Genomic DNA, 23,031 nt, shown 5'->3' with positions numbered 1-23,031 from the left:
ACGTTGAACACAAGAAGTATCCCGAAAATATATTTAATTATATATAAGTTCTGGGACAACTTTTCATTGTGTTTGGCTAAAATAAAAAATAATAATATTATTAAAAAATATACAGCAGCAGGCAGACATTTCTCCATGCTGGTTTTGAGATGCTCCAATAGTAGTTCAATATGTAATATTTTACCCACCCTTCGCAGAGTAAAAATATAGTCCCTTTTTCTTTTTTAGTTTTTTATTAAATTAAATCATTAAATTTATAATTAATTACAATTCGTACGTTTAATGCATTTGCCAAATTGTTCGCTTCTTAACATTTTAGACTATACTGTAGCTTTTTTTAATTTAAATTAATTTTGTTGGCCTGCTTTTGTTTATTTTTACAAGTTACACAAGTAGTTGAAACATTTCACTAATACACATTCGTTCGCACTTATGACAGACTAATGACTTATGTTAAGTGGTTCAATTAAAATTAGGCAAAGAGAACTTTAGTACGTTTAGTTTAGTATTTTACAGCGGCTTCATCATCCCTAACGTTCGTTCTGGAGAAATTTGGAAAATTTGCAGGGCAGGGCGAGAATTTTCACATAGTTATGTACATTTGAGACTCAAGTTCGAGAGATGGGGAAAGGGGAGACATACATTTGGGTATGTGGGGAGTGTCACTGAAATGGCTAGAGATACTTTAGACACCTTTTCAGGTTGTTTTGTACTTTCCAGCTATTTCTTTGACACCCCTTGATTAACTTAAACTAACTTATAGAATTAGCGTTCATTATTGTCGCGTTCCTATCGTTCCTATTGGGATCTTTTCAAATATTACTGGGCGGTCCCCGATGGGCGCGCTGTCCGTGTAACGTGGAATGTCTAGAGCCTGGACGCGAATGCACGATGGCATAATCGTTATCGTTATCGATTGGCATCGACCTTCGAAGTACGTTGGATAAGGTTGGATTTAATACAATACAATACAATTTCAAATTGCAGATAGTGGGGAGTCAAGACAGATTGGTTAGCAACTCATTCAAATTGGCGGTTAGTCATTCGATTGTCTTTTCTTGTTTTCTATTTTTTTGTTTAATTTAATTTAAGTATGGGTAGGCTGGAAATTATAGTCGCTGTAGCATAGGTTTAGTGGGAGGGAGAGAGTTAGTGATTACCGGTAGACAAATGCAAGTTACTATCGGTTAATTACAGTTTCAGTTACTAGGCACGAAATGGTTGTTCATTCTATGGTTTTGTTTTTGGATTTTTCTGTTTGTTTGTGATCGATTGTGTTGTTGTCCAGCTGGGCAGAGATTTTTATATATATACGATACATAGAGATACGCAGATATAAGATACTTTGTTGGCATGCTTTTGTATTGTGTGTGTGGCTCCGCAGCTACCAGAAAATAGATGCATTTTGAGTTGTAGAATAGAGGTGTGTCGTGTGTGTGTGTGTGTGTTGTTTTTTACGTATTTTTTGTTTTTTTGTAGAGGCATCTTAATATCTATCAGACCTATTTGAGTGTATCGTGGAGCCACCGCTGGTGTATCCCTTGTGGGCATCCCTGCCGTGCAGCGAATACCTTGAACCGTACTGACTGCCATGCCAACTGCGATACGGATCGTACTCCTCGATGATCGATGGCTCCTTCTCGATTATCTGCAAGAATTTATATTTGTTTAGATTTATTCAAAATTTATGAGGGGTACTTTTAGGGATTGGATTAGCATTTGCTTATATTTATTACCTCTGTGTTAGCACAACTGCAGCTCATGGCGGTGCATAGGAAGATGTTCATCAGCAGCATGATCAGGAAGAGAACGCCCAAAGTAATGGTCAGCCACAGCAGCCAACTGGGTCGAATGCCATCCTCGCAATTTCCCGAGATCACTGCTCTCACATAGAGATAGTTTAAATATCATAAATAACACAACAACTTTAGCAAATAAACTCACATCTGGCCTCGTTGGGATCGAGCACAAAGACCGTGGTTCCGGCCAGGCTGGAACCCTCTTCATTGGGACCGAATTTTCTGGGTCCATTGGTGCCCTTGCCAAATCCGGCCAAAGCCACATCATTACAGTCATCGATCTCCACGCAGCGACCATAGCACTGAATCACATCGCACTGCAGATGCACCTCGGATCCTAGAGAGAAATTCAGAGGGAAAGTTAGAGTCTTGATGCCTTAGGCAAGGATTAGATGGAAATACCCTCGGGAAACTTGAACATCGAGTTAAGCACCGCTTCGGCAGCTCGTCCATCTGCTGTGGGCACAAACCGGCTGATGATATTCTTGTCATAGGGGCAGCTACAGGGAATAAGAAAGTATAAGTAAAGTTGCTTCTACCTTCACTTTTTTATCTAAGTTAAGTGTTTAAATTGTAATTCAAGTTTATAGTTTTTTAAATATCCCACTTACCCGCTATCATCGGTGAGCTTTTGGGTCCTGTTCTTCTTGTCAAAGGCAAAGCAGTTACCCACTCGCAGGCCATAGGTATCTGATGATTGGAAATGGAATTAATAACAGGGTATAGAATACAGCGTTAACTACCAACTTAGAAAGCAGTGCCCAAGGGCCAAGACTACCCACCGTTTGGCTTGGAGAACTCGGCTCGGATCTTGTACTGGTGGCCATAGACCGTCTCACGCACCCGATGATCATTCTCCAGGAACTTGAGCACCACATGGGCATTGTCATCGCTGGAAAGAAAAAAGGTAGCAAACATGAGAGGGCTGGCTACTAACGGTGCAAATTATGCTCTGTAATTACTCTCTGCGCCAGGGGCTAATTAAAAGCATAACCAATAGAGCCAAAAGCTTTGGGCTTTGCCAACTTGCAATCGCAAATTATGCAACTGCAATTGTCGGTCATTGCGCTATAGGTAGTTGCATTTGTGGGCCAAATGGGCGGGAAAACAACAGCGATTGAAATAAAAAAGAGTAATAAAAACTTGCAAAACATTTATTTTACAGTTCATAAAAATTTATTGAACTTATTTAATATAACTAACAAGACATTTAATTAATGTTTTAATATATAATTTATATTGTAAATCTTTGCATTTTAATGGGTCTTTGTGGATGGAATTATGGTTGCAAGCTTTTTTATTTACTGGCTTAAAGATGACTCTGACTATACTACCTGTGGTGACTATACTCATAGGCTCCACTGTGCACTTCATGTGTTCACTGTACATGTGGGCAAAACATCTAAAACTATTTGTTGTTTGCCTTGTACACCGGCTGGCACGATTTTAATGTTTGCGTTTACTACACATATTCTGTTAACAATTTCTTTGCCTTTTTTCCGGGCTTAACAGAGCGCATCGCTTTTGGAAAACCGTTTTTAATGCCATTTTTATTTCCCATCTCCCAACCGAGGTTGGTTTTTTGTTTTATTTTTATTTTTTTATACATATTGGCGCCTCTTTCTTTGGGAAATACTTGCGTAAGTCGCAAGTTGGTGAGTTGAGCGGAGTCATTGGCATTATGCAAATGAGCCGCTAGGCGAGAAGGTAAATTAAATTGTTTTTCGTTCACCTCAAGATGATTATCGGGGCCCTCTCCAGACGTTTACCGTTAATTGAACTGCTGCCAAGTGAGCACTAAAAAAATTGTGTTGATTATTCTACTCTCTTTTGATTTTTTCGGGAATTTCCTACCTTGGGTGTAGTAGCTTTTATTCTTCGTGCTGATTTGCCCGCACAAATGAGGTGATTGAGTGAAAGAATCGAATTGTGGCCAAGAGCTCAATGGCCTTGATGGAGCGAAACGCGAACAATGGCAAAGCAACACCTACGTGCATCCATAAAACCATCGCTGGTCAGCACAATTTGCTCTGCGGATCCATTTGTTCTCGGCCGGCACCTAAAATTGGCAAAGCACTTTGGACTGACGGAAGCCTGACCAAAAAATTACCGTCGAAACTTAAGAAGAACTTAAGTGCAATTGTCTAGACAGGCTAAGCATCCGCAGTCGCAGTCGCATTTGGATTTGGATTCGCATTGCACAGGAAGAAAAAATGGGAACAAACCCTTGCAGAGTATTCTAATTTCAGTCAGAAGCTTTCAAAACAGTGAAGTAGTCATTTCCGACCCCATAAATCATATATATTCTTGATCAGCATCGAAAGCCGAATCGATTTAGGCATATCCGGTGGAACAAAAATTTTTGAAATTTATTCGGAATTTTTAAAATTTTATAAGGGGTTACATCATTAAAACTGTCAAAAATTGACCAAAAATTGAATTTCTTAAATTTTAAAACTTTATATGCAGTTTGGTTAGCACTATAAGAACTAGCACAGAAAAGCTTTCCGATTTGAAATTAATGCATTTTTGGCTTAGTTATGATTATTTTAATTTTTGACAATTCGTTAAAATTGTCATATAAAAATATTGATGAATATCAATTCAAAGAATTCCAATATTATAACATTAGTTATGATCGATTTACGCTTTATTTCAGATCCTTTTTAACTCCAATTCTATATTTAAAATAGTCACTTCGTTCCTTTAAAACGTCAAGTCTTTTAAGACGTTTTTAATATAAGCTTAGTTATGATCGATTTACGCTTTATTTCGGATCCTTTTTAACTCCAATTTGATATTTAAAATAGTCACTTCGTTCATTTAAAATGTTTAATCTTTTTTGAGGTTTCTAATATGTCTACTTGACATTATAAATGGTTAGTTAAATATTTTCAAGGCGATGCTATCCTATTCTTATGATTTTAACAGTACTTAAAAGTAAAACGACTTAAGTTCTTGGTAAATATTTCGTAAAGTGTAAGAAACTTACCGCGCAAAGCCCGATTTGCCACAGGTAATCACATAAAACTTATCGTCCGCCAGCTCCAGAGTCTTGTGCACACGCACGGCCAGCTGAATGGAACGCTCCTCGGTTCGCTGCGGGGGATGGAAATCAAAAGGGGGAGAAAGGGTTGAGAGATGCGGTTTGTTTTTTTTAGGGGGAGATCACCGTTTAATTGCCGGTTATTAAAAGTTTATGCCCATGACGTTAATGTTGATTGGTTGGAAAAGCCCAAGTTAGGTTCCAATTTATGCTCAGGCCAGCTCAGGCATTGACCATAAAACAGGAGCAAAGGATCGAGGCCGACTGTTGGCACTGGGAGAAAAACTGTCCTACTTAGGTAATTTAATATAATAATTTGAATTTCAACTTGTTAAAAAAAAATCTGAATACTATCTTGTAACTGCATTTCAGATTGCTAAATAAATAAATACATTCTGTAGAAGTTAAGTCAATTAATTCTGACAAGCTCAGAATATAATTTACCATGAAATTACTTAAGTGAAGCCAAAGCACTTGAAGAAAATCTTTGAAGTATGTGATAAATTTATTTCTACTGGAGGTAAATACCCTAAATATATATTTATTGATACATTAAGTTTAACTCCTTATTCCTTCTCTATCATTTATTCTTACTTTTCTCAGAAGCATTAAATTGTTTTAGAGATGTATTTTTATAGAAATGTTCTACATTGCTTGCCTGCAAAAATAATTGTTAATGCAAAAAAATTCCCTCCAGTGTAAGTGGCTGCCTCGCGACCATGGCTGCAACTTGCACTTGTGGCATGTTAATTGTCACATGATGCAATCGCACAACGAGGAAATGCAAAATGCCGCCAAGTGTGACGCATTTTCAAGTTGTTTATTTTCTCCTCCTCCTTCAGCTCCTCCAGCTCCTTGGCTCTTGGCTTTTCCTCGGTTTTCCTCGCTTTTCCCTCTATTTGTTTTTCCTTCCTTCTGCTGCTCCGGCTGCTTGATTATGCTCAGGCCATTATGGCTATCATGGTTTTCGGTAATTATTTTAAGCTCATTTTGAATATCATCTGCAAGATGCAGCTGCGGATTGTGGATAGTGGATTGTGCAGCGGCATGTGACTGCAGATGGAGGAAGGCGGTTCCAAGAATCTCTGCGCTTCGCTGGCCAAGATTTTTCCAGCGGTAATTGCGATTATCTAACTGTGTTTACCTAAGCAAGAGACTAAAGTATTTTGTAATACTGACTGCTGATCGTTCCTATATTATATATCGATTGGCCTTGACCCGCAAATCGCAATTGCCATCGAACAGCTTTCCATAAAAAGATGTACAAAAAGTACAAGTTTCTTTGTCACTTCTGAGTGTGTGGCTTACATTGCTTACATTTTCCGCCAGCTGCCAGTCAAACCAGTTTGCTCTGCTGTGTGTTAGAGGTATATAAATATATATATAAATGTGTGAATATATTTTTTATTTTATTATTTTATCTCGTTGTTATTGGTTTAATGGTCCACGCCTCCACATGTTTGCGGTATTAAATGTGGCCAGCATTGCCGATGAATGGGTCTGCCTGATTAGTGTCTGGTCAGGGGCTTAGTTGAAGCGGTTAGCAAATAAACACAAACATATCGCAGCAGTTATAAATACCTCGCATCCAATGGATGGAATCGCTGGACTATTGGCCAACAGCAATGATGTCACAATCTGCTGGCCAACTCATGCATCACGCAGTTGCATGCCGCAGCGGATGAGCTCATTATCTACTTATTATCAAAAGCCAAGAAAATGGCAAAGTTGATTTCCCCCATGCACACAGAGGAATATTAAGTTCTTAGTTTCAGATCTAAGTTTCTAGAATATGCCCTTTTAACTGAGAATATTTCTATAGTAACTTAAATATATTTAAGTCTTTTCTTCAGGCCAAAGTCATTCTCAATCAAGTAAATTACCCACCTAAAGGAATACATTATATTCCTAGACAACTAGAACATACATTACTGAATACATTTGTAAATTTATTTCTTCAAAGACTCATGTTTCCTCAGTGTAAACCTCCATAAAAGTAACTCCCATTACCTGGCTAAAATGTGTTGAAATTGCCTGATGGCAAATTGCCTCGGGTCCTCTCTGCCTACATCTCTATTTCTATCTCCGACCATTGCATTTGCAATTAACATTTAAATATATATAATGGGGCTGTGGCAAAGAACCAAAGCAAAGCCAGATTATGGCAGCCAAAGCAAAACCCACTCAAAGTAATAACAATAATGGTGCTGGTAATAAGAAATAAGTTCAAGTACGCCAGCAGCCGCAAAGCGTCTTGAACTTTATGTAAAAATAGCTGGGCGTCTTGGCCATTGTCAGCGCCAATTTCATGCTCTGCCAGCTAGCAGCCAGGCCGTGCTTTGTTTTGGCCAGAGTGGTGGGTTCAACAAGGGCGAAAGTGGCCAAGACGGCAGACTGCAGTCTGCATTCATCTAGCCAAGGTCAGAGCAACATCAGCAGCATCATCAACAGCAGCAATGTCGCTGGCCCAAAAGGCATTTGGCGAGCAATTAAAGCCGCTCGCAAAATATTCGCCAAGCGAAGAAATAGAATCGAAATTGCCGCCGCACAAAAACATTCTTTTGACACAAATTCCACGCACTAGCCGCAACAATGGCCCACTCGGATTTAAGCCACATCACAGCCTCGACAACGGCTTGGAATGCTGTCAAAGCCGAAGCGTGGAAAGCCGTGTCTGGGCATGTGAAATCAGCAGTCTGAAGTTGAAGCTAGACGCCGGCGCGAGCTGCCAAGGCACTCCCAGTCACAAAAGCCAACAAACATTAAGGTACAGTAAAGGATGGCAGGAAGGACTGATCACTACTAGAAATCATTAGGAAATATTTAAAAAACAAGAAAGGAAACTAACATCGGAAAGCCAAAGTTTATATATCCTTGCAGTTGGAAATTGAATTATAGGATCGTATGGGAAATCGATCATAATTAAGCTTAAAATCTGCGCATTTTTTTTATTGGATATTTATTAATATTTTTATAGGAAAATTTTTTCATAAAATCAAATTTTAAAGATCTCAAATCTTTTCCAAAATAGCATTAAATTTAATTCGGAAAGCGTTCCTATGCTAGTTTTTATTAGATGAATAAATCTGCTTACTCATTTTAATATTTTAGAAAATTAAAATTTTCGTCAATTTTTGACAATTTTAATGATGTAACGCCTTATGAAATTTCGAAAAATTTTGAAAAATTTATATTTTTCACCGGACATGCTTAGATCGATTCTGGTTTTGATGCTGTTCAAGAATATATATGATTCATAGGGTCGGAAATGAATATTTCACAGCATAAAATGCTTCTTATTAAAAGAATATTACTCTGCAAAGGTATAATAGTCTTAATATAACCTACACAAAAAAATTTAGCATATTTTTTAAAAGAAAATCTCTAAATACTATTTATAACAAGGTTGTATATCTCTTTAATCATTAATATGCATTATACCTTTGTAAAAGTTGACTCTGCCGACCTTTTACTGTACGAACTTACATATAAACATCTAGCTATATGCGTGTTTGTGTTCATATAAAAATAAAATCCCAGCCTCAGTTGCGATAAGCGTGATTTAATTTTATGGGGGACCTCCCCTTTTTTTTATTTTGCAAGAGGAAGTTCAGGCCCTGAAGCTGGGCTCCAGTTTTCTGGGGAGAGAGAGCGAAAAAGTGCCAAGGCAGGGCAAAAGGTAAAAATTGGAATACAGGGTGCGGTCGGTGGGATTTGACATTGCAATTAATAATGTTGTATGTGCTTGTACTTATAAGCATCTGGCGTCCAGCCCTCTGGATAATTTGCATTTCCACGCACTAGGACTGGGACTGGGATGGGATGAGTCCGATTCTGACTTGGACTATGACTATGGCTAATGCGATTTGCCTTTTGTCTGGCTTTGTTGCGAGTGCGTGTGGAAAAGCCAAAGCCGGATCAGAGTAAGAGCCAGACCCACACGGAATTGCAGTCGCTGCCTGTCAACGCCTGTGATGCACGTAGGATTAAACTTGATTTTTATTGCCATCGTTACTATATAGACGAGCTAGCGACCGACCAGTCAGTCCATCGTTTCCCCTGGCCTTTTGCTGATTTGCGTTGATTTGGGGCCAAGACTCAAGTACATGGCCGATAGGCGGGCTCAAAATTTATGCGCATGCGTGCCCTTTTTAGCCAGACAAGGTCTCAGACTCAGGTCTCTCTCTGCAGACTCTAGTCTTCAGTCAGTTTTGTGCAGTTTCCAGTCTCTGTTCTGTGGCCCCTGTCTCGGGTCGGCAGTTTTCCAGCTGCCTGCGATTGCCTCATAGTTCACAGTTGGTGGCTTTTTTTCATCTCTCACTCTCCAGTTGACTGCCTGAAATTTTGGTGGTAATTTGCAAACTAAAGTCGCCTGGCTGACAAAATTAATTTGCCATTTGTCAAGCGGTCGGCGGTCGGCGGTAAACGAAAGACTTAAGACACGAACTTGCTGGCTGCGTGAGTAACTGGGTGGCAAGACCGGATAAAATTGGATTAGTGTGCTTCAAGTCTCCTTTATAATTTCGCACTCAATTAAATGCCAAAATTTGCGTACTCTTGGCAGTAATTTTCGCACTGTTCTAGCATTATAGCAAATTTGTTGTGCACATTGTTTGGCTTGAGTGTAGTCTCTCATGGAAATACATAATGATTATCTTATTTGAGACTATTTTATAGTGCTGATGAAAAGTGTTCTCAAACAAATAGTATAACATTTAAATCCCACAAAATTCAACTTGTTTTAATTGCCAGACTAGGCTCCTTCTATATTCCCATATTTTCTCTATCATTCAACGTCAAGTTTATGTCAGGGTTAATTTATTAATTCGATTAGAAAAGCGCTGGGGGTTATGCTTACATTGCTTCCACTCACGTTGCTGACCAGGATGCCGCAGTAGTCACTGGCTCCCTGCTTGGCCCAGAGATTCAGACTGAAGGCCACCGAGTCGCTGCCATCGCCCATGGCCATGCAGCCGGGCGTGCGGTAGTCCCGGACATGGACGGCGCCCGTGTAGCCGGAGCTCATCTTGACCTTGATGTTCATCGTGCCCGCCTTGCAAGTGGCGGTGACATGGGGAGCAAACTCACCCGGCGCCGCTGGCGGTTCCTGTGTGCTGACCTGCAATGAATACGAAATGCGAAAAGCGTTAAACTAATGTAGAGCTTCTTCGGTTAATAACTTTGACCCGATTTCTGGACCCTGGGAACAGCTTTGGCTAACGCACCAGACATAAAAAAAAAAACATGGTCTCGCAAATTAATGCCAACTCATTGGACAAATAGTGAAAACAGCAGCCAAAGAGGAAAATTCAAATTAATTTTAAATGGGAAGCCAAAGAGCCCGGGTCCAAGCTGTACGACGAGTGGTGGCAATTAATTGCAAAAAGGCAAAAGGCAGCGCTCTGGACCCGGAGATTGCCCATAGAACTTTGGGCCAACACAGCTGCCAAAGTTCTGCACGTTTTGGGTCAGTTCTCGGCTTTCAGCTCTCGGCTTACAGCGCACTGTCAAAGGCATTTGGCTCTAAGATAATTTATTGGCCAGCTCGACTTGGTCCGCTGTCGCTCCGTCGTGATAATTGAATTTGTGCTCCAGCTTCAGAGCCACAGAACGTTAGGGAACGGCAAGGCAGTTGCCCAGAACAGAGTTGATACACTTAAAGTTACACAATGACCTCGTAAACCTCAAAAAAATTCTTGGAAATATTCGGCGGTTTCAGTTCCTTTATGTATTTGATGATTTTTTCTCAAGCTATGCGGATATTTGTGGATTTTGTGTAAGAAAAGAGTGCCAGGTATTTGATTTTGTTTACATAATCATTGGGATTTGATTATTTTACACATCTAATTAGATTTTCAAAAGATTACATTTATTTTTTCAAATAAATAACATGAAAAACAAGCTGGAAATCAAAAGACTTAGGACATGAACTTGTTTTCTGTGAAAAGAATATAGAAACCTAAAAAGCCTATATAATTCTTTCAAATCATTGGTTTTTCTCCGAGTGTAGGCGCTAGATAAGCCCCGCCAAACTTAAGTAAGTCATGTCATGACAATCGCCCAGACGCCGCCTTTTGTGGTCCAACACGGCTCACGTTTCACCGGCCCTTGGGGTATTCCACTGCAAAGAGAGCCTGTCCAAGGCGAAAGGCCTTTGATTTATATTTACTTTCAAAAAAGCATCAGCAGCACCGGCAGCAGCCACAGTCCACCCTTTGGCGACCCCAAAAACACAAAAATATGATATGAAATTTTGTTCAGTCATTGAAGCAATTAATTTCGCGCTCGATTGAGCTCGGAGGAGGCGGCTACTGTGCATCAGGTGAAATGCAGCCAGGTGACCCAGTTGGATGTTGGACGGTGTTGGAAGCGCTGACAGTGCCAAAAACATGTTGGCCAGTGTGCCACTTTCTATGGCTTTCAACTAGAACATCCACTTTGCATGCCATCAGCAATTTATTGCATCTCAATGCGCCGCCGGCCACTTTAATCCCAGATTGGAGACAATGAAAGGCCTGCGACGGATCTCCGCCGCACCGATCGGGGAGTTCAATGCGCCGCGAGGGTCACATGAGAGATCGGAGCTGGGAGCCTGCAGCTGTGAGCTTGGAGCTGGGAGCTTGGAGCTCGGAGCTTGGAACTCCCATGACAATTTGTCGCTACGCCAAAAGGCAATTGTTTTGCATGGATTTTTGCATTTTTTTCCCGCCCGTTTCTGTTTTCTCGCCAACTGCAGTGCTACGGCAGTCAATTAAAATAGTTTTTGCATGCTCGTTTCACTATCGTTTCGAATGTGCGGCGGCTTGTTAAAATAGCAGTCTGCTGCTTTAAAAATACAAATACAAAAAAAATAATCACAAAAAGTACAAAAATCGTACTGATTCGTACAGCATTTGGCCATTGTATTATGCAACACGCTCTGATTGTGGCTGGCCCGCTAACAAAATGGAAAATGGAAAATGGAAACCCAAACACAATTAGACACTTGCGCTGCCAGTCACGCCATGGCCAATGAGTTTCAGGGGGAGTCGGAAAAGGAATCGGAATCGGAGTCGATGTTGCGGCACACCAGCTTGATGGATTTTCCCCGCAGGACACTGCAGCTAATGTCTCGAGTGATTATTCAAAATAAATTCCTACACCAAGGCGAGCCAGTGATGACGGTTTTTGTCTTATTTTCTAAGGCGGAGTTGTGTGCATTTCCGAGGAACAAAAATTACTTCCTTAATTTTGTATTTTACATAAAATATTTATTTCTTATTTCCTATTTTAATTCACTTGCACGGTAAAGCTTGTAAGCAAGTAAAGAAATCATTTTTGACCCTATAAATCATATATATTCTTGATCAGCATCAACAGCTAAATCGATCTAGCCATGTCCGTACAAAATATAAATTATGAAAATTTTTTCGAAATTTTCAAAATGTTATAAGGGGTTATATCGTTAAAATTGACAAAAAATTCAATTTATTTATTTTTTTAATTGAGTATGCAGATTTATTAAGCTTAAAAAAACTAACATAGGAACGATTTTTGAATTCAAAATAATAAATCTTTGGCTGAGTTATGAGATTTTGAAATTGTGATTTATGGACTAAATTGTGATATACAAATATCGTATAAAAAAATGCGAATATTTTAAGCTTAGTTATGATAGATTTCTGACTTGATGGCAAACTTCAATGGTTTCATATTTTAATATTTAAAAATAAGCAAAAACCATAGCTGGCTGCACTCCTGTCCTGAGTGTCTTTAAACCATGGAATAAAATCGAAACGCAGCTGGAAGTCAGCTCAGAACTTGAGCTCGGTTTGGGCAGGATCATTAAGGGGAGCTCGCAATGGAATGAATGGTGATTTATATGGCTGCAAGGGGTCAGGCCATAAACCAAAAGTGTTCGCCCCGCCGCATTTAAGCTGTTTAACTATTAAGCCGAGTGACGTGGGCAATTAGTACAGGAAGGCCAACTTGTTTGCCCCGTTCTCTGACTGTTTCTCCGGCAGTTTTTGTTTTTCTCTTTATTTTTTCTTTATTTTGCAAGCAATTATCTGCTTAGGAATGACAAAACTGCAAGAGCTTAAGTGAAAAATGAGTCTTGTGAGGCCTGGGAAATTCAGCCAGAGGCTATGTTATATGGAGTAGCATAAAGCCACAATGGGATTTATGGTGGGGTTTTATTGAATTCATTTAGGGCCATTAAAAACTTGTAAAGAAGCTGAAAGGTTTTGCATAAAATAGCAGGTGCCTTAGAGAGGCCTTCCTATATGAATATCCATTCTTATGGTAAGTCCCGCTGCTTCCCATGCCGAATTGGGGACTACAACTTGATCACCTCTTTCTGCCGGGCAATTAAATGTGATTGTGATTTATGTGCACGGCTAATTCCATTCAATTTACTATACGATGCCAGCCAGTCTGGGTGTGTTACCTTTATGTGCCCGATTGGGCCTTAACTTAAATATTTCGCAAGAGCCTGCGCCGATTTTATTATTATTTTTTGTTGCCATTTTTTTGGGGTTGAGTTTTCTAGTTGAGCGATACGATCGCCAGGGAGCCTTTCTGCTGCAGCTGCGCATAGTTGGCCAAAATAGATTGGCAAAACATATGCCAAAAGCATGTGCAGTTCGGATTAGAAGCGCAAAACCAAAAACCAGCGAATAACAAAAGGAGCGGAGCTGCACTGTGGTCACAAAATATTCAAGCTAATGCATAATTGAATAAGAAATTAAATGCTTGTGCTTTCCCATTATTTTATACTTGATCGACAGCATGAGACATAAATGCCTTAAGCTCTTAATTTAATGAAAATATGTAAGAGCTAACTCAAAGTTGACCACTGTCAGGCCGCTGCTCTCGACATATTTCGTGTGCATTTGAATTTCCGCTATGTGGCGCTCAGGCAATAAAGCTCAACTCTGGCTAAATTATAACATAAAGTCTGAGCCGGACTGAGCTGAGCCAGCTCTCAGATGGCCAAGAGCTTGGCCCGTGAGTTTGGGTCCAGCTCCGACTGTTGCTGATTGCAAATTGTCACGGTATTTTCGCTGGCAGCGCATAAATTGCCGTTTAACTTGGCTTAACATACTATACAGTACGGCCAGATGCGGAGCGTATTTATGGTCGAGGCTGAGAGGCTGAGAGGCTGAGACTGTGGCTTTTTGGCCACAGTTTCCACAGTGGAGGAGCTTCGCCTGGTCGAAAAAGCTTAATGAAGCTGACAACGGACGCGGCCAAACCCGTTCCGAGCTTTGCCTGATTATATAATGCAAGCGACCAGCCGAGTGACAGCTGAAAGGGTTTTCCAACGGTTTTATCTTCCTAGGGTCCAGCAGATAAACAACCACGAACTCCAAATCGAAGGCGAACTCGAGGTCTTTCCTTGAGGAAAAAAATGGGGGAAGAAAAGCAGCCGGCAATTAATGTCGCCGTGGCTTCAATTAAATTTCAATTGCCGGCGCGCTTTTTCCATTGATGTTCTGACGCGCTAATTCCATGGCACGTCCATGGGCTTTAACTCGGCACAGATACACTTGGAAAATACATCCAGGAAAACTTACAAAAAGGGGATTCTACATAGACTTTCTAAGCTGTTTTAAGAACTATTTCGTAGAGGCCCTTAAGCTGTAATGTTTTAATACAAGCGTTCATTAAATAAATTGCAATTTATACATAGAATGTAAAGCTGTAATGTTTTAATCCAAGCGATCATTATAAAAATACAACTTCTTCTTCTTTCACATAGAATATAGTGAATTAAAGTTATTGTTTTCTTGTCTATATTTTTCCTGAGTGTATCTGACTGGCCCCACCTTTGGATTTGTGGACCCTGTCAGCGACTCTGCACGTTCTACGGCGACCCATCTGCCACCTGAACCTGCCTCCAGTCGGCGGGTCAATTGTGCGGCTTATAATGAAACGCTGTCGTAGCACTAATATAATAATAATAATAAGCACTTGTCCATTCCCCCCGGGCTCCCTTTGAGTCCAAAAAATCGTGGGTCGGGTTGGGTTTTGGGCTGGCCTGGCCTTTTGTTGAAAGGCCTCTTAATAGAGGAGCTTTGTATGTAGCTTCTTCAAAAAATTATTACTGAACAACATTCCAAAACGGTGCTCGCTGTTGGTTATTTATGTTGCTTATTTATCGATGTCTGAGGAATCCCAGAAACAGCAGCTACTTTTAATGAGTTTCGCTTTGACCATCGTGGAAATTATGCTAAGTACTTTCTATTCTCAAGGTTTACAAGGGACGGGAATGTTTTGAAAGTTTTCTTTAATTGAATTAGCTTTCTTTGGTAGCTCAGTATAGAGGGTACGTACTTAGCTTTCTCAAACAAAAATTCTAATTTGAAGTCGAGTTTCGATCTGATAATTTTTTATCTCAATGTCGAGTTCAATCTTTTTTGTGATAATTTGGTTAATAGCAGTGCATCTTCATTCACTTAAAAATTTCTTTTATTATGCATTTATGTGGGTTTCAGGCCTTTTTAATTTTGATAATTTTTTGGAAGAGGTCTGCTTACAAAAGGTTTTTAATTGAATTAGCCTTTGTTTTCTTAGCCAAAAGTCCAGTCATTATTAATTATCTGCTGCTTTTGGCTTTCGTTTAAATAAAATATGATTTAAGTTCTATAATTTTTCAGGAAATATACTTTACATAAAATTTATCATTTACTAATAGCTTTATATTATCTGGGGATAGCACTTTTAAATTTGACAATGGAATTTTAAGGTTTAAGGTTTAAAAGTTTGAGCTATACTTCAAAAATTATACAAATTTCCAAGCATTAACATGAATTCAGAGACTTGACTTTCATTTCCCATTTCAAGTTGATTTAACCTTTCCTCAGTCATCATTTGTTTGATTGAAACAATTGCTTATCGTGATGCTGACTATGGTACCTCCAAAGTTGTCACACTTTCTTTGACCATCGCCTTAATTGCTGCCAAAAGACATTTTTTTGTGTTTTTTTTTCAGCTGCACGAAATAGCGATTCCGGAGAGCAGTTCCCAGCAGCCGAAAAAAAAACACAAAAAAGAGCCCTCGGTGTGTCTGCAATTTTCATAAATGTGCACTTTCCATGCGCATCATCTCGGACAGAATTTGAAAGCAAACTGGGCTCCATACTGAGTTGGAAAATTACCCGAAGCGACTTTCCGGGCCTAAGCCTCAATGACAGGGCGCGGTGCAGCGAGTTGGGGGAATTGTTTTTCCCATTAGTTTCGAATAAAACCTACTTTTACCCACCGGCCCCGAAGCTGGAGCAGAAAAACAAAGGTAGAAACAATTGCTAAATTGTTTTTTGTCGACTGACGACGACTACAACTGACAGAAGAACTAAAAATCTAGAAAAAAAAGCAAACAAAATAAAACCGGGCTGCAGGTGAACACAATGCAAGTTAATCAAATAACGAAATGTGCTAACCGAGCCAAACTCAAACAAAAGAAAGAACTTTCTCCGGCGACCGCCGATGACCCAATATGCCAAACACTTTTGCATAAATTTTAATGAATTTCACGCTACACCAACTCGCACAGCATTGAGCGAAATAATTCGCACAGTGCGATCAGAGCGGCGTTAAATTGCGCCAACTCAGTGGCTCGGATATGCCAATCCGCTTGGATTTGATCTCAACGGACTAGTTTCCACAGCCTGCACTGATGTTAGCCGTATATATGGGAAACACATATAAAATATCTCCAGCAGATCAAATAATACAAGTAATATAGGAAGAGTCATATAATTATTCAAAGACTTTTCTAAAGGACACACCTTGGGAAATTAAATTGAAAGCACCGTCACACACCTTTGCGTGGCCAAATGTTTCTGTGTTGACATAAACATGCTATTTTTGTTGGCCATCTCCTGGCTGCCGGCGCTCCCCATGAGTTATAACCCGATGGAGGAGCTGTAGAATCTAACTGCGCACACTCGATCTAATGGCCATCCCATTCGGCCAACGAGAACGGCTTCCTGTCCAGACATCATCCACCAGACGACGACGATACTACTAACCCAGTGCTGTGATCTGGCGTTGCGTGCAGTGACCAAACTGGTTGCTCTTCTAATTGCCCCGGTCGCCAAGTCTTTAGTTGCCAGTTGCCAGTCGTCAGTTGCCAGTTTATGGACAACCCGATGCCACAGACACATAAAAAAATATATTGTAAAAATATCAAACCTATGTAAGATGATAAATATAATCATTTTAAAGATCTTCTTGGACCTGTATGGCATTAATTTTGATTTAAAACTGTTTAATTTGATCTGAAACAATATTATCTTAAAGGTAAGCTACTCAAATTTAAGTGTGTTAAATAGGTTACCTTTATATTTGAATAAGAGTTTATTATACATCCCATTAGCTTTATTTTAATAAGAATTCCAAGCCAATTAACTCTTTATTTTGTTCACTGCAGGTCCCGACCATCCAGCATCTGCATTGTAGCCGGTCATTGCGTTTTGTGGTCACTTTGTAACCATCTTCGGCCTGCTCATATTTTCTGTTAATTAGAGCATAATAGCATCGTACTCGGGCTTAAGAACGATATGCATTCTGGCATTCTGCGGTTATCAGGCAGCAAACAAACAAAAAAAATAAATCCCGGCTCTTTTTGATAAAGCCAAACCGACCAACTGTATCTGGCATGGAACCGTTAGCACACACAGACTCTTAAACGAGGTAACAAAAAGCTAAATACGGAATCATAAACAAGAACTTTAAGAATTTCAATGAAATGGCCAAGACAATCAACGAGTTCGTTGTCTAAGTCTTTTGTTTAGCAGCTCAAGACCCATCGCTCAGCAGTAACTATGCTGCCCGCTGCTGCCTCATCTCAAGTTCTAAGAAATAAAATATACGCGACTAACTCAAAAGTAAACAATGAATCATATTTTTAAGCACATATTCATACGCATTCCATGAGTTTTATGACCACCACAGAGCAGCAGTTGGGGAAGTGGCCTAAGACCAGTGTGGGGCACTTCAATTGCCTTTTGGCAGTGGTCGTGATGGAGCACGTGCTTGTCAGTCAAGAATTGCTTTGCGGTTTTATTTTGATACCCTCGCAAAGGGGGAAAATACTATAAAACAAGTGGGTAGCTCAAGTTTCTCTCCTCCAGGCAAGAGTTTATATCGAGTGCTTCGATTTTAGTGTGTTGCTTCTAGAGCAGACAAATATTTATGATCTTATGCCATTTCTAGAGTTCTAATAAACTGAACTAAAGTTCTTAAAAATGAACTCAAGATGCAAATTAAACAGCAAAGGTGTCGCGAACTCCTTGGCTCAACATCATTGTATGCAATTTTGAATTTAACCCCAGTTTTTGTAGGTTTAGTCTTTAATATTTTTTCAGCTGTGTTTTTATAACAAGTCAAGGATCAGATTTCCTCAATCTGCCTGAGTATGTTTGGCTTCTTCTCGAATTCGGAGCACTTAACTCGAAGCTCACAGCTTTTAACCGCAACACAAGCTACCTGTGGTCGTCATTCCCCGCCAAATACTATAAGCCAGATTCTTGTTCTTTTTTCTCGCTTTTATTTCTCTTATTTTGTATAAATTTTTACTTCATAAATAGCTGGCTGATTGTTGGTGGGTTGCTCGCATTGTCGTATATGGCTGCTGGCCGAGCTACGGGCAAAGCCATGACGACATGGCTTGGTCATTATAAACAGATATACGTATGGATTGCCATATATTCATATTGAATCGGATGGCTCCGAGAATTAGCATATTTCGTTCGCTTTCCGAGTGTTTCTCTCTGTATATATATATACATTTCTGTTGGTATGCGGTGACATTGAAACTGATTTTAATGGCCCGTAACAACAAAAACATGGCAATGACAAAAACAAACAAAATAAATAACAACTACACGCACTCGCTAAATGTGCAAGTAAATATTATATTTAAAAGCGAAAAGAAGGCGTCACGTCGATTAAAATGAGTTAACCATTGACTTGTTTTGGCCATCTCTATGTCAAGTGGAGGGTATGGCGGGAATAATTTATTGAATGACAAGATACGCTTCTGGGCTTGGTGTTAACCATCACTTTGGGTAACCAAAAGCACACCGAATAAGGTTTAAGTGTTCTTTATTGATTAATTAGTGTGAAAAGAGGGCTAGCTTTTTAAGGTTTTTGATGAGAAAAAGGTCCATTTAATTGGGAATATTTTTTATATAACTTGTTTCAATAGTTTAATACTTATAATTATATTAAAAGGTGTTTCATTTTTTATATTTTCAGTGGCAATTTGAGGAAAGAAATGTGAATATATCAGACCTCGAATTTTGTTGTGCTTTACCTTCGCTGAATATCAATCGAATGCAAATTTCTTCTGGCTTCTGGTCTTTTTTTTAGCCTGAGTGTTAACAACCTTTGTGGAGTAACTGAAAACACAGCATAAAAGGCGCTAGTTCATTTATTGTTTAATGAGTGTGAAAAGCGGGGCTGGCAGAGAACCGTAAGCTAACTTTAGTAAGTTTCAATTTTACACACACTTAGCACGCACGTACACACATGACGGGAGATTTACTTTCGCACAAAACAACAGCTTACACATGTATTTTTGTCTGCCTTTTGGCCAGACTTATATCATCATTATCATTATCATTATCATCATTATCTGCAACTCAGGATGATAATTAACTGAGAGACTGAGGGACTGCGTTTTGTTTGCCGTTGCTTTTACGTACGCTTCAAGGTTTTGTGAGTTTTGCATTAACCGAAAGCCAACTAACTTGGCCGTCTGTCTGTGTTTTTTCTGTACTTGAGATTCTCTTTTTTTTAGTTTTTTCTGAAGCCAAGTTTGCCAAGCCCAAAGAGCGAATTTCAACGCCCACGCCCATAAAGCCTGGCATCTTATGATGTCATTCTCCGCTCGGCCGCTGACTTCAATGGATAGTTCAATAGACCCGTTATCAATTTCGGGCCAGGAGTGGGCGCAGACAAGGGCGGTATGTTCAAAAAATATATATAAATGTCCAACAAAATTGTCAGGAAATCAATAAAATGGTCAGCAGTTCAAAAAATCAGTATTTGAGAGGTTTACTGGAAGTTTACTTCAGTGTTTTGTTTGTGGTAAACATCAGTCAATGTTTGTGACTTCAAAAAATATAGATTACAAGAAAATTTCGAAATCTTTTTAGAAGCATTTAAGCCTGGCTTCCATTAATACTGAGAACACAGAGAAGCACAACTTTTATAGTGAAAACCCCATGAAAAACCCCCCTCGGGATCGACCAATGCAAGACTTGAACTAATTCGAAATGATGCCAAGCCCTAGCGCAACTCTCACCATGATAGATTTGTGCCATTTCATAGAGAAAAACTGAAATCGAACCAAACCAAATCAGAACTTAAACCCCGAAAACCGAAAGCCCAAGAGCGAAGGCATTCCTGAAGCGCTCACGAACAATGGACCAATTTCTAGGAGGGGGCACTGGCAGTCGGTTGGGTAAAAGTTAAGATATCGGTCAGTGGCACATTCGGAGTTAGACCCCGTTGAGGCAGGGGGGCACTAAGGCCGCTGAGTTATTGCTATTGATAAACTAGTGGCCCAGCAGCTGCAGTCAATGTGGAGTTCATTAATTTGTCTGCCTTTGGAAAATTGCCGTGGAAAATGCACAGCGCGGCGACCTGAGACCGAGGGAAATAGAAGCGAGTAATAAGTATGGCTGGCCTGGGCCAGAGCAGGCAGTTAACCTCGTTTTTATGGCCGCAAAGAGAGAACATTATTGTATGCAAATGAAAAGTGAAATGTCCGGGTATTCCGGACATCCAGAAAGTGGTCTAATTATCTTTCACTTACCTGTCCAGCAGCGAATAGCAGCAGCAGCAGTATGGGCAGGAGCCATTTTCCCTGGCTTTCTGGGCTCTGGCCTTTCGTCATCGCGTTCGCTTCCTAAGTCTTTCGTTCGGGTTGTATCCTTTTGGGCAGCTGCAATTACCCATTTACACACTTATCAGCCAATTGAGTAATTGTGTGGCCCCTGATTATAGCCCACTTCATGCAGCTCACGCAGCTGTCAAGTCAATAGTTATTTTATTCGTATTCATTCCCTCCAAGTTACTCATCCATGGCAGTGACTCAAAGTACTGAGAACAAAAAAGCTAACCTTTGGAACGGATCTTCTCTTAGTTATTTATCACCTCGTTTTCATCGCAGCAGCTGCATTTTTCTAAGTCTTTTGAGATGATTTCAAGATTTCGACAGCCATAACTTTCTAGGAATTTTGAAGTACGCAAACGTGACACAAGTGCAGCGCCGCAGCGGATTTCTAATCTTTTAATTTGCCCCTTTTTTATCTGATTAACTTTTTAACCTCCGATCTGGGGCAACGCATCCGATTCTCACGTACTGTGATTTCGTTTTCGACGCGACCCCGACCCGATTGAACCGCGTCCAATAAACTCCAAAATCAAGACGAATGCGCCGCGGGTTTAGACGGAAAAAAGGGTTTCGCAAATCGTTTCAAATGAAACAATGAGTTGGAATGCCGCAAACGAGTTTGCTTGATAATATATATATATATATAATGTGTTTGTTTTGCCGGACAAAAAAGCACCGCCAGAGTTACGTCATTTTGCTCGAAATGCGACATTAAAGCTACAAATCCGTAGCTAATCAATATTGAAAGGTGACATTTGTTATCCCAGATTGCGAATTACTTTGGCTTAGTTTAAAGTCAATGCTAAGCATTTTTATCTGGACTACGAATTAAATTAAAGTTTAGATTAAAATCAATGCTGAACATGTGCAATTAATAGAGTTTGTGTTTAATTTATTCCGGACAGAAGTTATTTACGGCCCACATATTTGATTTATTTCGCTTTTCTAGCAACAAACTCAAGCGGAAATACCTAACACGCCTACATACGCACCTCTGAAGGAGAACAGACGTCTAAAAAAGATTTAATGACACTGAGAACAACTAATATTATATTTTAAAATATAAAAGCTTAAATTTACTATAACTTATTAATTTATAAAGGCAAACCCATAATATTTCCCTCACTGATCTATGTGCAATTACCTTTCCCATTCTCATTCATAAATTAAATGATTTCATATGCAGCCGAGCATCTGTGTGCAATATTCCAGTTGTGCTAAAGCTTTCAGCAAAAAGTTAGTCATTTTTATTAGTTAATAAAAAACAACTTGGCTACCGACAGTTGCTTGAACGAAGAGAGTAAATAAATTCAAAGAGAGTTACCCAAAGAGAAGCGAGAAAAAAACTGAATGTTGCTCGCAAATTCGCGCAAATTCCAGGCACTAAAAAAATAAAACAATTTTGGAGCTTTAACTAGGAACACATTTCGTTAGTTGACTTGATTTGCATGAAGTTGACCATAATCAGCAGGTAATTTTATATTATTAAATCGTATTTATTTATTTAGTTGATTTTCGTACACTCTGTTGCTCTGAAAGTTTTATAAATTTTGTGCTCTTTGCAGAGCAGACGTGTGAGCAACACGTGAAAACAAGTTTTACGCAACAGCTTATTGTTTACTTATTGTTGTTCGGGGCGTTTGTTTAATGTGTTTCGTGTGTTTAGAAAAGTTGCTTTTATTTGCTATTACTCAGCTACCTGCACTCCGCACTGAAATTCTGGCTTTTGAAACGCGTAAAACACAAAGTCCAAATGTAATTTGGCTCTTAACTTTCCGCTGGACACGTTGACGGTTCGAGAGTTTGTTGGCAACTGAATCGCAGAGACGGAAACAGCTCTAAGCCAAGCTTTAGTGGGCAGCTTGTTTTGCTTTTTTTCTTCTCCCGCTCATACTCTCTCTCTCTTTTCTTGCGGCCCCTTTTGGGCACATCTTCGTTTGTTTTGGCCATTTATGCTTTGTTGCCTTTTCCGGTCCAAGCGAAAGCGCTGCCATATCGCCGGGAAAAGAATTTTAAGCCATGGCTTTGGCGCGTAAAGTAGAGCTCTCTTGGTTTATTGGCCCAGTTGCTCTCTCGCTATTTTTATCACTTCGACACGGTTGCTGATAAAAATAAACCTTTGGAGGAGTAAACACTGAGAAAAAAATAATCTAATCATAATATAATTCATTAAGAATCAGAGATTTGAAGTACTCAATTTGGAACATGACTAATCCTTTATTTTACAATTTATGAGTTTTATTTTATTTTAAAAAAATGTATAATTTTTTTACTAGCCTTTATCTCGTACTAAGGTA

General features: G+C 39.6%; 1 protein-coding gene across 3 annotated transcripts; it reads right to left on the bottom strand.

The window, feature by feature from the left end:
* Positions 1–214: 214 nt before the first annotated feature.
* LOC110186235 (uncharacterized) lies at positions 215–22,552 on the bottom strand. 3 transcript variants are annotated; one of them, XM_086840730.1, is made up of 11 exons: positions 22,434–22,552; positions 20,654–20,782; positions 9,704–9,964; positions 4,792–4,898; positions 2,582–2,691; positions 2,411–2,489; positions 2,202–2,299; positions 1,945–2,136; positions 1,737–1,879; positions 1,503–1,648; positions 675–927 (listed from the first exon to the last, which is right to left on the bottom strand). In XM_086840730.1, exons 2-11 carry the CDS (start codon positions 20,732–20,734, stop codon positions 813–815), a joined length of 1,332 nt encoding a protein of 443 aa, XP_086696856.1. In that variant the 5' UTR covers positions 20,735–20,782; positions 22,434–22,552; the 3' UTR covers positions 675–812. The 3 variants fall into 3 exon arrangements, with proteins under 3 accessions (XP_020810958.2, XP_086696855.1, XP_086696856.1); XM_020955299.2 differs by having other exon boundaries at positions 215–1,648; XM_086840729.1 differs by having other exon boundaries at positions 215–1,648; positions 9,719–9,964; positions 22,434–22,551.
* Between the last annotated feature and the right edge of the window lie 479 nt (positions 22,553–23,031).

This window comes from Drosophila serrata, unplaced genomic scaffold, assembly GCF_035046125.1.
Source record: "Drosophila serrata isolate PLE 108 unplaced genomic scaffold, ASM3504612v1 contig_382, whole genome shotgun sequence".
In the NCBI taxonomy this organism is placed as follows: Eukaryota; Metazoa; Arthropoda; class Insecta; order Diptera; family Drosophilidae; genus Drosophila; species Drosophila serrata.
Note: the sequence above shows the minus strand (reverse complement) of the source record. Positions and strands in the feature narration are given on the sequence as shown.